The sequence below is a fragment of the Oncorhynchus nerka genome, linkage group LG10 (genome assembly GCF_034236695.1).
Source record: "Oncorhynchus nerka isolate Pitt River linkage group LG10, Oner_Uvic_2.0, whole genome shotgun sequence".
Classification (NCBI taxonomy): Eukaryota; Metazoa; Chordata; class Actinopteri; order Salmoniformes; family Salmonidae; genus Oncorhynchus; species Oncorhynchus nerka.
In genome coordinates this window covers 47013966-47029856 of record NC_088405.1, presented here as the reverse complement: position 1 = coordinate 47029856, position 15891 = coordinate 47013966, and the positions used below count along the sequence as shown (strand labels likewise).

At 42.6% G+C, this 15891-nt stretch overlaps 1 protein-coding gene across 1 annotated transcript in view; it reads right to left on the bottom strand.

Moving 5' to 3' along the window:
- Nucleotides 1–15283, bottom strand: part of adamts15a (ADAM metallopeptidase with thrombospondin type 1 motif, 15a) — a 32131-nt gene extending 16848 nt beyond the window's left edge. Inside the window, exons 1-3 of the mRNA XM_029670073.2 lie at nucleotides 14052–15283; nucleotides 6932–7064; nucleotides 6233–6400 (exon numbers count right to left, since the gene is read on the bottom strand). Of these exons, the coding sequence (XP_029525933.1) occupies nucleotides 6233–6400; nucleotides 6932–7064; nucleotides 14052–14999 (1249 nt within the window). The 5' untranslated portion in view covers nucleotides 15000–15283. The remainder of the gene's footprint in view (nucleotides 1–6232; nucleotides 6401–6931; nucleotides 7065–14051) is intronic.
- Nucleotides 15284–15891: the final 608 nt, after the last annotated feature.

The window sequence follows — 15891 nt, the reverse complement described above, 5'->3', positions numbered from 1 at the left end:
ACATATCTGCGACCTAATTTTTTATTATAGTCTAACCAATATCCAAACGGAGATTAAGTGAAAATAAAAACCTCAATTGATTTATCAAGACCAGTCCCCATGCTTGTCTCAGAGCAGCGCGAAACGGTGCTAAAATAGTTGTAGGCTTTTGCTTCAAATCCTATATTGCTTCTAACTCCAATATGCCCTTTAAATAAATAAGACCTACACCACTTTAACAGCAAATTACTCAACACTAGTGAGACTCATGTCGCCTATGGTAGGCCTACACTAGATCGAAAAATATGACGTGACTCTCCAATAATTACATATAGAGAGTTGAAGGATTCTAAATTAAAACTAAAAGCCACCTCATGGGTCTCCTGGTGGCGGCCGGCACAGGTATCAAACCTGCATCTGTAGCAACGCATTTTACATTGCGAGAGCCCCCATCCACTCCGGAGCTCCCATTTACAAAGTAAAATACAGAGAGGTGTTGGTTAAGGTATATTGTCCTGCTAATAGCCCATAATGGTAGGCTCAAATAAAAAGTAATAATAAAAAGTAACACAATAAGAATAACAATAACAAGGCTATATACAGAAAAATATATACAAAAATTAGCTTTTCTTTCAAAAACAAGGACATTTCTAGGTGACCCCAAACTTTTGAACGGTAGTGTATATTTGTTATGTAGGATATCTTATTTATCACACGCGCACAGCTTTTATAAGTCCAATCGTTGCTCAATAATTTGAAATGCAATCGCATGTTGAAAATCATTTTTCTGGCCACGATTAAAAATAGCAACAAAAAAATCTCAACTCGTAATTGAAGTGCGATTCCCTTTTGCCTTTCAAATGCATAGGCAATGGAAGGCAGGCTTCATCAGCGCGCCACACAACACTTTGCAATGTGCTGGAGGCAATACACATTTTGAAAAAGTATAGCTATTTGTTTGAAACCTGAAAGTTTTACTACATATTATACTTTGCTTCAAGGTAGTCTCGGCAAAATCCGACCATATCTGTATAGGCAATTATATTATAAAGACTTCCATATGCCATTGAAACCAGTAGCCTATTTTTCTCATGTTCTATTGGTTTTCAACTTTCTTTCATTTTCCAGTAACCAAAGGCACAATCCTAGTCATATTAGCAACCCATGCTAGTTGTTGCATCTTTAGATCTCCCCTCTTTCTAAATTTCTAAAGGATATGTTCATATCTGTCACTTTGACAATGGTATTTTCATGCTAATTGCATTATGAAACAAACATTCACGCGTAGCCTACTGTCTTGTGCAGATTGTTGCGCTTATAATGTGAAGACACAGACTAATAGTGCATCAACATTTTCTGATCTGTTGCATCAGACTCATTGATTTTTGTATGTTTTTTTATGTAGCCTAGGCCCAGTGTTGTGTTCGAGACCACCTAAAGCGAGACAAATTCAAGACCAAGACCGGAGCAAATCGAGTTCGAGACCAATTCAATACCGAGAACATAAAAAAGCGAGTCCCATTCAAGACCATAATTGTAATTCTTTGTCCAGTATTTCTGCATATTTCAGAAGAACATATGGATTCTATAGACATTCAGAATGGTAAACAAATGCATGCTGAGGGCAATTATTACTAACCCAAACACAGCGGGGAACAATGAGGACCTTCTACGCCTTCAGAGGGCTAAGGATTTCTAATATAATAAAAACAACAATAATTACAATTATATTATTATTTTCAATCATGTTCTGATTTAATCTCTTCAGTTCAGATTTTGTCTTTGGCGAGATAAATCTACCTAGCTAATTCAGCCATTAGCTAGGCCATGAGAAGCTGGATAGAAGGCACATGCCATTCAACTGTATTAGGGCAACATTTGGGAGTGACAGTGGAATAAACCAATCACATTTTAAATTGTAATGGGTGGGACCGTTTTTACCAAAAATACGTATGGAAACTTCTGCCTTATCAAAGGCCAACAGATCACTGTGCAATAGCGAGCAGTAGATTTCCCAGGGTCTAGCTAGCTATCTTTTGTTGTTGGCTAGTTTGCAGCGGCTGCAACAGGTGTTATCGAAGAAGATGTTAGGCTATGTGAGCAGCGTGCATGTGAATATATTTCACGTGTTTTGCAATTGTGTAGGCAGGATTCCACTATTGTACTACATACTTGATATTGCATACCTCTACTACACTACTTTGTTACACATAACTGGGGATTAAGAAGTGAGTAAATGCAATGCCCACTGAAAGAGAAGTGGGTATACGGCATATACCTGCATTTAAAAAATGGATGGTTCGAGCCCTGACAGCCTTGGTATATCAGGCCATATACCACAGGTATGACAAAAACATTTATTTTTACTGCTCTAATTACATTGGTAACCAGTTTATAAAAGCAATAAGGCACCTCGGGGGTTTGTGATATATGGCCAATATACCACGGCTAAGGGCTGTTGAGTCCACCTGTCTTATTGCTTAAATAGCCCCCGCTATCCATACATTTTTTTTCTTCTTCACCTGGGGATCATCTGTTTTACAAAAAGTGCACTCTCCTACGTACATGAGTGCGCTGGTATTACCGTTGCTGTGTTTCAGCATCACCAACCTGTCACACAATGAAGGCCTAGGTCCAATAGGTTCGCCACTGTGCAAACATGTCTATAGTAGATATAAAGACTGCAGGAATTAATGTTTCAAGAAAGGAGTGTGTATATTTGGCCTGGCGAAGCGGTTGTATGCGCTTATTAAATGGAGGCTGATAATTATGTGGTTTTTACTCCGCTGGTCTCGGCTGACTGAGTACAAATGTCTCTGACAGGACAAGACCGAGACACTAAAAATGTGGTCTCAAGAACGGTCACAGTCTCCAGTATTACAACACTACCTAGACCTACTGATTGTATGAATTTGGGTTCTATTGTCCAACATGTGTCCCGGTGTCTGCTAGGGTCTTTGACAACTTTTAGGACCTTTCTCCACTGCCTGGTATAGAGGTCCTTGAAGGTCTTAACCTGCTCCACTACAGCCCCGTCGATGTGGATGGGGGCATGATCAGCCCTCCGTTTCCTGTAGTCCACGATCAGCACTCTTGTCTTGCTGACATTTTAATTTTTTTTAAATTTAACCTTTAACTAGGCAAGGAGAGGTAAGGTTCTCCTGATACCACACTTCCAGGTCACTGACCTCCTTCTTATAGGCTGTCTCATCATCTTTGATGATCAGAGCTACCACCGTTGTGTAGTCATCATCAGTAAACTTGATGATGGTGTTGAAGTCATGCATGGCCACGCAGTCATGGGTGAACAGGGAGTACAGGAGGTGACTAAGCACGCACCCCTGAGGAGCCCATGTGTTGAGGGTCAGTGTGGCGGTTGTGCTGTTGCCTACACTCATCACCTGCGGGCGGCCTGTCAGGAAGTCCAGGATCAAGTTGCAGAGGGAGGTGGTCAGTCCCAGGGTCCTGAGCTTAGTGATGAGCTTGAAGGGCACCATGGTGTTTTAGTCGATGAACAACATTCACACATAGGTGTTCCTCTTGTCAAGGTGGGAGAAGGCAGTGTGGAGTGCAATAGAGATTGAATCATCTGTGAATCTGTTGGGGCGGTATGCAAATTGGGTCCAGGGTGTCTCAGATGATGGTGTTGATGTGAGCCATGCATTTCATGGCTACAGATGTGAGTGCTACGGGGCGATAGTCAATTAGACAGGTTACCTTGGCGTTCTTGGTACAGGGAATATGGTGGTCTGCATGAAACATGTAGATATTATAGACTTTGTCAGGGAGAGGTTGAAAATGTCAGTGAAGACACTTGCCAGCTAGTCAGCCCATGCTCTGAGTACACATCCTGGTAATCCGGCCTTGTGAATATTAATCTGTTTAAAGGAATTACTCATATTGGCTACGGAGAGTGAGATCACACAGCCGTCTGGAGCAGCTGGTGCTCTCATGCATGGTTCAGTGTTGCTTGCCTTGAAACGAGCATAGAAGGCGTTTATCTCATCTGGTAGGCTCGTGTCACGGGACAGTTCGCTGCTGGTTTTCCCTTTGTAATCCGTGATAGTTTGCAAGCCCTGCCAAATCCGACGTGCATCAGAGCCGGCGTAGTAGGATTCGATCTTAGTCTTGTATTGATGCTTTTCCTGTTTGATGGCTCGTCAAAGGTTGAAGAGGGATTTCTTATGAGCGTCCGGATAATGTCCCACTCCTTGAAAGCGGCAGCTCTAGCCTTTAGCTCAGTGAGGTCGCACAAGAATCCATGGCATGCCTGTAATCCATGGTTTCTGGTTGGGATATGTACGTACGGTGGGGACGACGTCATTGATGCACTTATTAATGAAGCCGGTGACTGATGTGGTACACTCCTCAATGTCATTGGATGAATACCGGAATATATTTCAGTCTGTGCTAGCGAAACAGTCCTGCTGTGTTTCATCCGCTTCATCGGACCACTTCCGTATTGGTTCTTCCTGTTTGAGTTTTTTGCTTGTAAGTAGGAATCAGGGAGGGCGAGGGAGAGCCTTGTATATGTTTCTGTGTGTCGAGTAAAGGTGATCTAGAATTTTGTGGCCTCTAGTTGCACAGGTGACATGCTGGTAAAAATTAGGTAAACGTATTTCAGTTTCCTTGCATTAAAATCACCGGCCACGAAAATCGCCACTTCTGGGTGTACATTTTCTTGTTTGAATATGGCCCTATACAGGTTGTTGAGTGCAGTCTTGGTGCTAGCATCGGTTTGTGGTGGTAAATAGACGGCTACTAAAAATATAGATAAAAACTCTCTTGGTAAATAGTATGGTCTGCAGCTTACCATAAGGTATTCTAACTCAGGCGAGCAAAAACTTGAGACTTCCTTATCATTAGAGAACACGCACCAGCTGTTTTTAACAAAGAGACACACACTCCTAATGTCTCAAGTCACTCCTAACTTGCGTGCGTGCTTGTGCTACTTTGAACCAGCCATTGTCGTTGTCTACTTTTCTCTGTCCTGAGGAAAAATGTCATGTAACGGCCATGAAAACAGAATGGAACGAACAGAGCATTTTTCTTCTATTCTATTTTAACCTATGTGGGAAGTATTGAGGACTACACCTAGCTGCCCAAACCACTGCGGTGGTTCTTCGTATAACAGCCCCTATAATTTGGGACAGATGATCAGGATAGCAGGCCTTGAAATAACAGTTTGTCACTGATCTGGGTCCAGACCTTGTGGTTTGCCCTGCTTGGCACAAGCTCCATATTCAAGAGAGTAGGATTAGGATGTCTGCAGAGAGAGTTCTCTCTCTCATTGTCTGTAATGTAACATTTTGTGAGTGCCTCCAACATTACAGTGAGTGTAAGCTGTCTGGTCTGTGCACATGTCCCATTTAGAGTTATCTGATACGTGATTCGTCTTTACGACAGAGATAACTATAGCTGTTGTTACCCCATCAGGTCATATTCATGGCTGAGAGGTTATTATATTCTTGGACTATTTGCAGACTTATAATCATTATTTTAAGCAGTATATATGTCTAAAACACATTTGCCTTTCAGGGACAATAACTACCATCTTTATCTATTTGATCTTATCAGGCGGAATTGAGAAAAATAAAAAGACAAATGTCTGATTTGCGAAGTAAGTCAGCCTCCTCCTTGCTAACTGCAGGCTTCATAGCCCCCTAGTTACTGACCCTGTGGCAACAGATAACAGGCTAGACTGTGTGACTCTGTTTGTGACAGGGACACAACAGGAACAGAACAGGCTCTGTGATTATGTGCTCAGCAGCACGTTAGGATGGGCATGTGTTCTCTCAATGTGATCAGCCATCAGCAGTCCTGGTGCCAACACAACACAAGATGTTTGTACTGTAAATGTCAACCAATGAGTGTGTTATAAGGGGTGCCTGAAGCACCACAGTGAGACTGAGTTCAGCTGAGTCTCACTCACACCTCTTTATCAAACACTCTCCCTACATTCCTTCCTCTTGTTCTACACAACAAGGGTCAGGGGTTAGGGGTCAGAAGGTAAGATTCACGATGACTCACCATTTCCACTGTCCAGGCAGTGTACCCACCTTGTAGGGTTTTCCCACATATTACACAAGATAAATGGGTTAAGGGTTTGCCCATTTTTTTACCGGCAGCACTCAAGGGTTACCCAAATATCTCTTTACCACCACCACACCTTAGTAAGGGTCAGGTATGTGCTGTGCGTACATGCCTATGTGTGCGCGTCAGGTGTTAGAGGTCAGAGGTTCTGCTGACTCACCATGTCCGCTGTCCAGGAAGTCAGTGATGATGGCTGCGCTGCAGTGGGACCAGGGGCTGGTCCTGTTGATCTGGATCAGGGTAGGGGACATCATGTGGTTGTCCTTCAGCTTCCCAAACGTCTCCTCACACGCCTTCACATTGTCATGCGGCATGTTGAACACGTGGCCTATAGCAGGAAGAGGAAGAAGGGAGACATTACTATCTCATTCATCTTTGTTATTCAATAAATTACCTACTGGATTTACTTGGGCAGCATAGGTCATATACCTTGCCGTCAACTGGCTTGTTGTTTTTGTCAGTCAATAAACACTGGACATTTACAAAAATGATTTTATGGTTGCTCAGGTATTGTGAAAGGAGGTGATACCGTCAACAGTTTCGTCTTTGTTTGACCGTTTTTACAGCTTTACATTCACATAAAAATACAATGAGAATCTGCATAGATATCGGTCTTCCTTTATATCAGCTCTAATGCTGTTCAAACTAAAAAGTGGAAATCTGGGTCATTTTTAGTAACTATTCTTGTCACACTGACAAAACAGCAACTTTGGGTTCTCAATGACTGTGCCAAGGGGGTTTGGAGAGGACAGCAGGTTTGGGTGAATGGGTTCACCCCATTGAGTCAATTCAGGAAGTAAACTGAACGTTCAATTCCAACCCTGGAGGACGGACTAAGGTGATGTGGCAGAGCACTCACCAAGCTCGTGAGCAGTGGTGAAGGCGGAGGGAAGACCGTCGTCTTCTATTACAGAGCAGCTTCTCTTGGGGTCACACATGGTGCCCACGTCAGCCATGCCCAGGGTGTCACAGGTGGAGGCTCCACACAGGTCCTGGACAGGAGATAACACACACACCACACACTGGTCAGACAAACACACTCATCTCTCCCATTACACATGGCAATAACATGTATATTGCTGTTCTGAGATTTAACTAGGATATTCACTTGCTGTCAAGCTAATTTGACCCTCTTACTTGTCGTGCTTTTAATACCTTGAAAGAGGTAGACAACACAGTAGTATGTACTATATATAGTGATTATACTGTGTGTCATCAAATCAAATTGTATTTGTCACATACACATGGTTAGCAGATGTTAATGCTGTGACAAACCATTCTAATATGTCTGCTTTGGCTTGCCATACGTTCTCCCAATAGGCATTGCTTTCTGGAAACCCCCACTACACATTCAATCTACCTTTACTTGAGTTAATGAAAATGCCTCCAATTGTTCTGCCAAGTAGCAAAGTTTCCAATTTACCTATATTTCTGCACCACACTGTTTTAAACACAATTTATGTTAATGAGTAAGGACCCATTGGGACCTCATTATCACAGGCCTCACTGACAACCAGGCAGTACCTAAACAACCCATGGAGCAATGCCTTTCTGCCCAGTTTGTATTATTCTGTAAATAAATCTGTGAAACTAAATTTAGTATGATACAGTATGTTACGTTATGTCAGGTTACATTATGAATGGAATAGCGGTCGTACAATATCATACAAATTAGAGGATGTATAGTATCATACATTTTACCTGGTCGTATAATAGCATACGAATTGGATGACGGAAGTTATCACACATCTGGGAGGACATATAGTATTATACGTCTTTCTCTGAGACCAGGTTGATTGTTGCATGTAACAACAAAGTAGAAATATGGAGAGAATTTACGTTGTTGGTTTGGGGAACTAACAACAAAGGTTAGGATAAATTACGTGAAAGGTTAGGGGAACTAAAACAAAACTGTAAGGTGAATTTAAGTAGTAGTTTAGGTGAATTGGTTTAAAGTTTAGAATAAAGGTTAGGGGAAGGGTTAGCTAAAATAATACAGTTGTTCCCGACGTGACTCAAACACACAACCTTTAAATTGCTAGGTGGTCGCGGACTACGTCCAACCAATCTCCCTACTTTTGTTTCAGTCTAAAGTAACTAGATCATTAGTAGGTATCATACATCTTGGAGATGCTCAGAAATACATTAAGTATGTTTCATATTGCTCTGATGCCAGGCTGTGCACACTAGAGTAGAATCTTCGACAAACACACAGTAAAAACCATCAATCCCCAAGCTCCTCTCAACTTTGATCTGGTGTTTAAAAGTATATCCAAACTGAAGCCTTAAAGTACTGTGACAAATTATTTGAAGTATCTACCACAATTGCTTGACAATGAAAATCCAATCCAGATGTGTGTGTGTGTGTGTGTGTGTGTGTGTATGTGTGTGTGTGTGTGTGTGTGTGTGTGTGTGTGTGTGTGTGTGTGTGTGTGTGTGTGTGTGTGTGTGTGTGTGTGTGTTAACTCAATATCAAATAATAAAGTACCTGGGATTCTTTTCAATTAAAGTGGTCAAAAATTGTAATTTCTCAAGCAATCATTTTCTACGACTGTCTGGGAGTGGTTTGAGTGGGGAGGGAAAAACTGAGAACTGTCTTTTCAAACAGCTCTTACACTAAACGGCCATTATCATCATATTCACAATTTCATATTATTATTCCAACCTCATAGTGTGGAAATATATATAAAACACAGGACAATCACATTTTTTGATTGCGCTAGGCCTATGAGAAAGTATACTAAACTGCAATGAGCTGCTGTGTTTTCATCTGCCAATGACCTACTTTTCCCATCCGCCATCTGCCATATCTTTCCATGGTGTGGACTCACTCACCCAGCTGTTTAACACACACACAGACACGCACGCACACACACAAACACAACTGCCAATCCTGACTCTCCATCCTATCCATCTTTCCACGGTGTGGACTCACTCACCCAGCTGTTTAATGACAATGACCAATAATATCGTTCAATCCTGATTAATCATAATTAAAAGACCCACTGCTTTTGGTGACCTTGTTTCTGCATGTTACTTCCTCTTTTCACTGAACCAGGCATAGAACAGAGTAGGATTTGGGATGGCCTAGTGGTTAGAGTGTGGGGCCAGTAACCGAAAGGTTGCTGGATTGAATCCCCGAGCTGACAAGGTAAAAATCTGTCGTTCTAAACAAGGCAGTTAACCCACTGTTCCCCGTTAGGCTGTCATTGTAAATAATAATTTGTTCTTAACTGACTTGCCTAGTTAAATAAAGGTTAAATAAAATTTTAAAAACTCCCCTCCATAACATAAGTCATGTTGCTAGTGATGGCTCAGTAGGGCCTGGGGGGACATTCAAAAGCAACATGTTGTTGCACAGAACTGCAACAGAACAGAGTAGGGCCAATCAAAGTTGTAGTGATTCAATCAATCAGCCGGTGGCTGATTAGTAGGGGCCTGGCGGCATATTCAAAAGCAACATGTTGTTGCAAAATGTTAAAAGAGCAACAGCGAGAAAGAATTAGGCTAGGCACTAAACAAGTTACACAACAACAACTGCAGCAGCTTGCAACGACAACTGGAAACCTTGGTCTGATACACCAGTATCACCGGGAAGGGTTTTATAAGATCTGGAAATACTTAGCTAGGTGTGTCCTTCCCCCTTGTTACCCTGGTGTGTATCTGTCCTATCATGGAAGTTAATAGCAAACTTAGTGTAGAGTTACTCTCCCATCCAGCCCTCTCTGGGGAAATATGAATCTGGCAGGTTTATGGTCAGAATCCATTACTAATCTTTTGGAAAAGGGGTTTTCACATACACTGCACATTCTGTGGACGTTACTGTGCGATCTCAGCAAGCTGCAGAGCAGTAAGGAAGGAGCCATGGGGAGAACTGAGGCTCCCTGTGAGAGCTGAGTGGTCTATATAAAACACATAAGTATAGTACATTAAACTCAGCATAAGTAAACATCACATCAGGCGCAATCTGTGCCTTACTCAAGCCATTGTGCTGTTGATTGCAAGCCATTTCAAGACCCTTTCACAGGCGTCTAAATCTAATGTGCCTAACCAGCTGGGGGGAAATGGTTGAAATGGCGTTAGAAACGGATTGAAATTACGTCATTGTGATGTCATGCCCTCTGGGTATTTAGAATGAGAATGCCTATGCCACAAGCATGGAAAGTGTCCCATGACTGTCTCCTGCTATGGACCAAGGTCGGCTGAGTGCATCATCAGCATCACCACCAGCCCATGTCTGTCAAAACCTATTCATTTTCACTGTGTCAAAGACGATTCCTCTCCTCAAGCAACACTGACCCAATTGGCACCCGGTGGTAAAAACAGCAGACTTTCATTAGGCTTTTATAACATCCAAACTGTTCCATGTGTGCATTCCCCCTCCTTCTCTTTCCATTTCTCTCTCTTCCTCTCTGCCTCTATCTCACTCCAACTCCCTCTCAATTTGTCTACTTTCTCCCACTCTCCAGTTCTCGCACTCTCCCCCTCTCCCTCTCTCTCTCTCACTTTCTCCCTCTCTTTTTCTCTCTAGTTCTCCCACTCTCCCCGTCCTCTCTTTCTCTCTCTCTCTCTCTGAGTCACAGACTACATACCAGTGTCCACCACAACTCAGCTTTAACATGTTTAATCAGACTTGTTATTATTATAGACAGAAACGAGCGGAAATGGAAAGGAGAGCTGGAGAGAATGGGATTGGGGTGAGAGGAGGAAGTTAGGATTACTGCCAATGAAAGACAGTAAAGAAATTAGCTCACACAAGGGTCTGCTGTGTGGTAGTTGTAAGGGCCCATTGGGAGTATTGGGTCTCATAATGACAGCTTCACAGCTGAAGGTGAGATATGTTAGTCTTTCACGTCCACTCCAATGTTCAGGAACAGTAAGACTCATTTGTCATGAGGAATAATCTGAATGCCTGAGGGAGCTAAATTTAAACTGATACTGATTGTTTCAAGTCTTTCTTTCTCTCACTTCCTTTACAAGTCCTCATGGCAGTATATTTTAAATGATGAGCCCAAGCCCATGCTTTGGAAGGTTTTACCCTCACAGAACTGCATAGTATCTCAGTGGTCATAACAAATCCTGTTGCCAATGGTCTGTATGGTTACCAAGATTACTGCAAAGGCAATGATTGCAGAGTGTAATTCTAGAGATAAAATATTCATCCAACTTGTTGAATTAAGTTTTATCAATCTACTCCTCTTCTAGTAGGCCTATTATCATTGACATTACTTTTTAAGCCTACATTCAGCCTATACAGCTGCCAACTAAGCCAACAAAAGTGTCGCCTGGAGAGATATGATTCTGACACATTCAATTTTCTAATAGTGATGCTGGTCCATATTGCCATTCTTTGCCACTCTTTGCCACTCTTTACCACAGCGAATGTTCTGACACACACAACAGTTAGTCTCTGTTATGTTATTCGTGTGTAATTACTTGGTTATAGCCTGGCGTGAGACTGTTTATATTTAGTGGTTTTAGGATGACAGGCTCATATGGTGCTGCTTAAAATGACTTGCAAGGCTTCTTTGTCACTTTTGGGGTTTTGAGAGGAAAGCGTGTGACTGATGATGGCCAACTGTGCCACGCCACACTGCCAGTGCTACTAAGCCTCTTTTATTAGGTGTAAATCTGAGGGACTCGATAAAGTTGGGCTTTATTAAAGGTAAGGTTTAGCCAACTGGAAACCACTATGGTAAATTAAAAAGCAACAAGACGTGTAATAGTGTAGTTATTGTGCAGTTGTTTAAAATCTCCAGTGTATTTTCAATACTCAACAATAAATTCTCAATCAATTTTCAGAATGACTTTCACATAATGTGTAGGTGAACAACCCTGACGAGTGACAGGTAAAAAAAATAATCGCTGTAGAGGTCACATGGTAGAAACGCAGGAGTGAATGGAAATACACACAAACAGATCTAAATCAAAATGCTAAAACTGAGCCAACAACCCAGATGAGAAATGTGCACTAGGCAGAGGAGAGGTGTGCTGAATCCTGTCCCTTGCTGCTGGCTGCAGCTGCGAGGCTCTCCCTCCTCTAGTGCTGCTGTGGTTTCAGACTGGGGGCAAGCAAGTGGGCCAGGGCCAGAGACGTGGCGGGAGGGAGGGAAGGATAGGGGAATTTCTGACATGTTCATGGTGATCTTCCCCAGGGGCATATTTAATGGGGAGCAGGCAAGGCATCCTCAGAGGGGGAAGGGGGAGGTGGGGAGGGACAAGCCAGCGCATTTACAGCCGGAGGCAAGGCAGGGTGGAAAAGGTCCACATAAAACAAGACACTTCCGATTGCTGCATCCCTCGGGGTACTGACGGACTGACTGACACTCCCTTGTCACAGAGCACAGGTCAAATAACTAAGCTAGTTGTTAGTTTATTGGTACATTTTCTATTGGATTATTATGTTCAGTATGTTTGCTGGAAAGTACAGTGACTTGGTCATGAAGAGATTGGCCATGACATAATGTGCTATATGACATGATCCAGAATTATTTAAATTACATCTACCAAGTAAGGGTGGTTGAGTACAGCACTGCACTGACATTAAGTTTGGCTCTGCCAATCTATTTATTGCATGAAAGCTCTGAGACTAAAGTATCTAACTGCATGGTAACTGTATTCCTTGCTACTATTGGAGGTGTCTGAATCTCTCTCCCCACTAAATACTTGCCTACCTTCAAGACAGTAAACCATGGACAACCTTCTTTACTAAGGAAAACAAAGGACTGTATAACGTCTGTGTCTGTCTGTCATATCACGGCTGTCTGAAACTTGGCTGAGAAGTGAGTGTTCACATGTCTCTTCATGGGTCAAAGAGCTACACCTTCTCTAATAATGGTTGGAATATAAGGAGGGACTTCAACTCTGACCTTGTCTGAAATTTAGAAATGAATCAAAAAGAAAATATGTCAGCAAAACAGAAACAAATAACTGCCACTCTGCTCTGACAGTGATTATTTTTGGTTGTAATGGTAAACTTGGACCATGACAATCCCTGACCTTACTTCAGTGTTAGGGCTGACCAGCCGGTTGGCCACGTGGCATGTAGAGTCTTGTTGTTTGGCTGTGTGAGTAATGAGTGGTCTGGTCTGTCGACACTGTGCTGTGGGCGCGGCCCTCCATTTCACTCTCTCTCTCTCCCTCTTCCTCTCTGTCTACCTCTCCCTCCCAACAGGTGGGGATTGTCTCAGAGTTCATCAGAGGTGGAAAGTGTGTTTGAGTGCAAATCAATTAATGTTTAAGGGCAGGGACAACCCACTGAACCCAGCCTTTTATAAATAAGCATTGTGATTTGTGAACAAGCATAAATCAAGTCAGTGTCTACTTTATGAGACCTGGGGTTGGGTTGGTTTAGCTAGTTTTATGTCTACGACTATGTCTCGTGTGCCATTGGGTTTACATGGACTTATGTCAAGGCTCCCATACCTCCTTGTGACACAAGTTATATTATATGGCATCTATGTCACCATAGACAAACACACTGATGACTAATAGAAGATGCTGGTCAGCATTATAGACTGGTTTGGACTGCTTATGTGGTGCATTCAATTATATTCCCATTCAAACTATTTGCAATGATCCAATGCATCACAATCATCCTAATTCTGCATACAGATTACACAGTAATTCTAATTGCACAGATGCATACATACTTGCAAACCAAGGTAAAATAGAGAGTGCTTAAATCTATCCAGTTTCACGGCATGTACAAGTGTGAGGTGTAAAATGGAAATGTGCTTTTTGCTTATTGCAACTCCCCCTGAGAGTGGGGTCATTGGCAGGAATCAACCATTATTGGCAGAGACCCTGAAACATTTAGGGTTATAGGGAAGATTTTTCATCTTGTGGAATTCAAACTAGCAACCGGTTACTGCCCCAACACCTTTGCAATAAGCTACCTGCCATCCCATGCTCCCATGGTGATCGCAAGGTGACAGATAAAGAGCACCCCATGTTGACAGAATAAAGCTCAACTTTACCTGCTTGGTGAACAGTATGGCAGTATCCCAATAGTCTGGATGCTTGTCGTTATTCTTATTCATCTTTTTTTGCCAAGTGCAGAAGTTACGCAGGGTCATTGCTGCATTGCCTGAGACTTTGGGTCCTTTGTCATCATCAGTTAGCACAATGAACTTGACAACAACAATGTTGATGGAGTTGAGAATACTGGGGTGTTTGTAGAGCCTAGCTGCCACAGACATGAGTGTCAAGAGGTAATGTTTAAGGTCATCTCCATGGAAACTAGCCATGGACTCATCAGCAACAACCAGCGTCTCCACGTATCTGGGGATGGAGGCAAATCTCTTGGATCTACCTTGGATACCTTTTAACATTGTTTCAGTCACATTGTGCCCTTTGTATAAGTGCTTGTATTTCTCCAAAGACGCGGCGACGTCGGGACTCAGACCCGTGTCCACCGCGCACCTGGAGGTCGAGTTACCGTTGAAGTTATCGTTGCTACGGCGCCGGATAACATGCATGCTCTCGGCGCTCCTGGTATTTCCTGAAGTGGTGTCATTGTGGACAGGGTTGATGAAATATTCCCAGCCTTTGAAACCGAATGCGCCTTGCAAGCCCTTGCACAGACTCAGCGCTGCGTATGAGAGCCGGTCTGAGTTGACATAACCAGAGTAAAAACACCTGTTCAGGTCCCCGCTTGCAGCTGGACTGGAGGCAGAGACGGTGGGGGCAAGGAAATTTGAATCTGGATGCAAATCAAGCACTAGCTCCTGCTGGAAGGCGCTTATTTTAAGAACAATTATCCCCGTAAGAATATCCTCGCCGTTGTCAAAAACATTATGCTCATATTGTTTGTCATCCAGTCTAATGGGGTAGCAAAGTTCACTTTCACTCTCCATGCAATTAACGGATCTGGAGTGTAGAATCACGAAACAATAGAGCAATAGTGTCCTTATGAACATCACCATGATTGATTTTATTGAGTAACCTAATGCAATGATCAGGAATTGAAATGAACAACAGAAGTAGCCTGCACGAGCCGTAAACGTTCCCTCTAATGCAGTCGTAATGAGTGATCGATACAACAGAGAATAATCCAAGGCGCAAATGGAAGGTTATTCTAAAACATTGCCGTTACAAGTCCGCTCAGTGCAAAATCCTTCAATATCTGACCCGTTCCCATCATCTACCTGTCTGCTGAGCCGATTGCTGCCTTCTGTGGACTTTATGCTTTTGCGTCATGAGTAGCCTAAATATTGAGAAATTGTAATCAGAGTTTTTGGGGTCGTAACTAGTTACCACAGCCGCAAAGTCGTAATTATGGTTTAACCCCGCCTATTTCTACAATTTCTCTTCAAATCTGATTTGAAACCTAACGTTAAATTGATCCATAACCTTAACCACACTGCAAACCTTATGCCTAACCATAACCTTAAATGAAGACTATAAAGCACATTTTGTTTTAATGAATTTTTACGATATAGACAATTTTGACTTTGTGGCTGCGGTAACTAGTGACAACAGAGTTTTTGGGGAGGCGCTCGGGAAAGCTCATTGGTTATGCGTCTCAGTTCAAGGTTTACTCTGCGACCACTTGAAACTCTGTACTGTATTAGCATCACAACTTCCGCGCAGTACACGAAAAACAGGGTTTCCTTCCACTTACCCCTCGAGCTGGGTCTGTGCTATGCTATGCAGTGCATAGCGCGCAGCCTGCCTCTATACACATTTGTATCCAACCCAACATCCAAAGCAAAGTAGCATAACACCAAATGAGTGATATATTTTGCATATGTTTACTAGCCAGTGCCTATACTCTACAAAATGTCCTTTTATAACATGGCTTTGTGAATTAGTAAA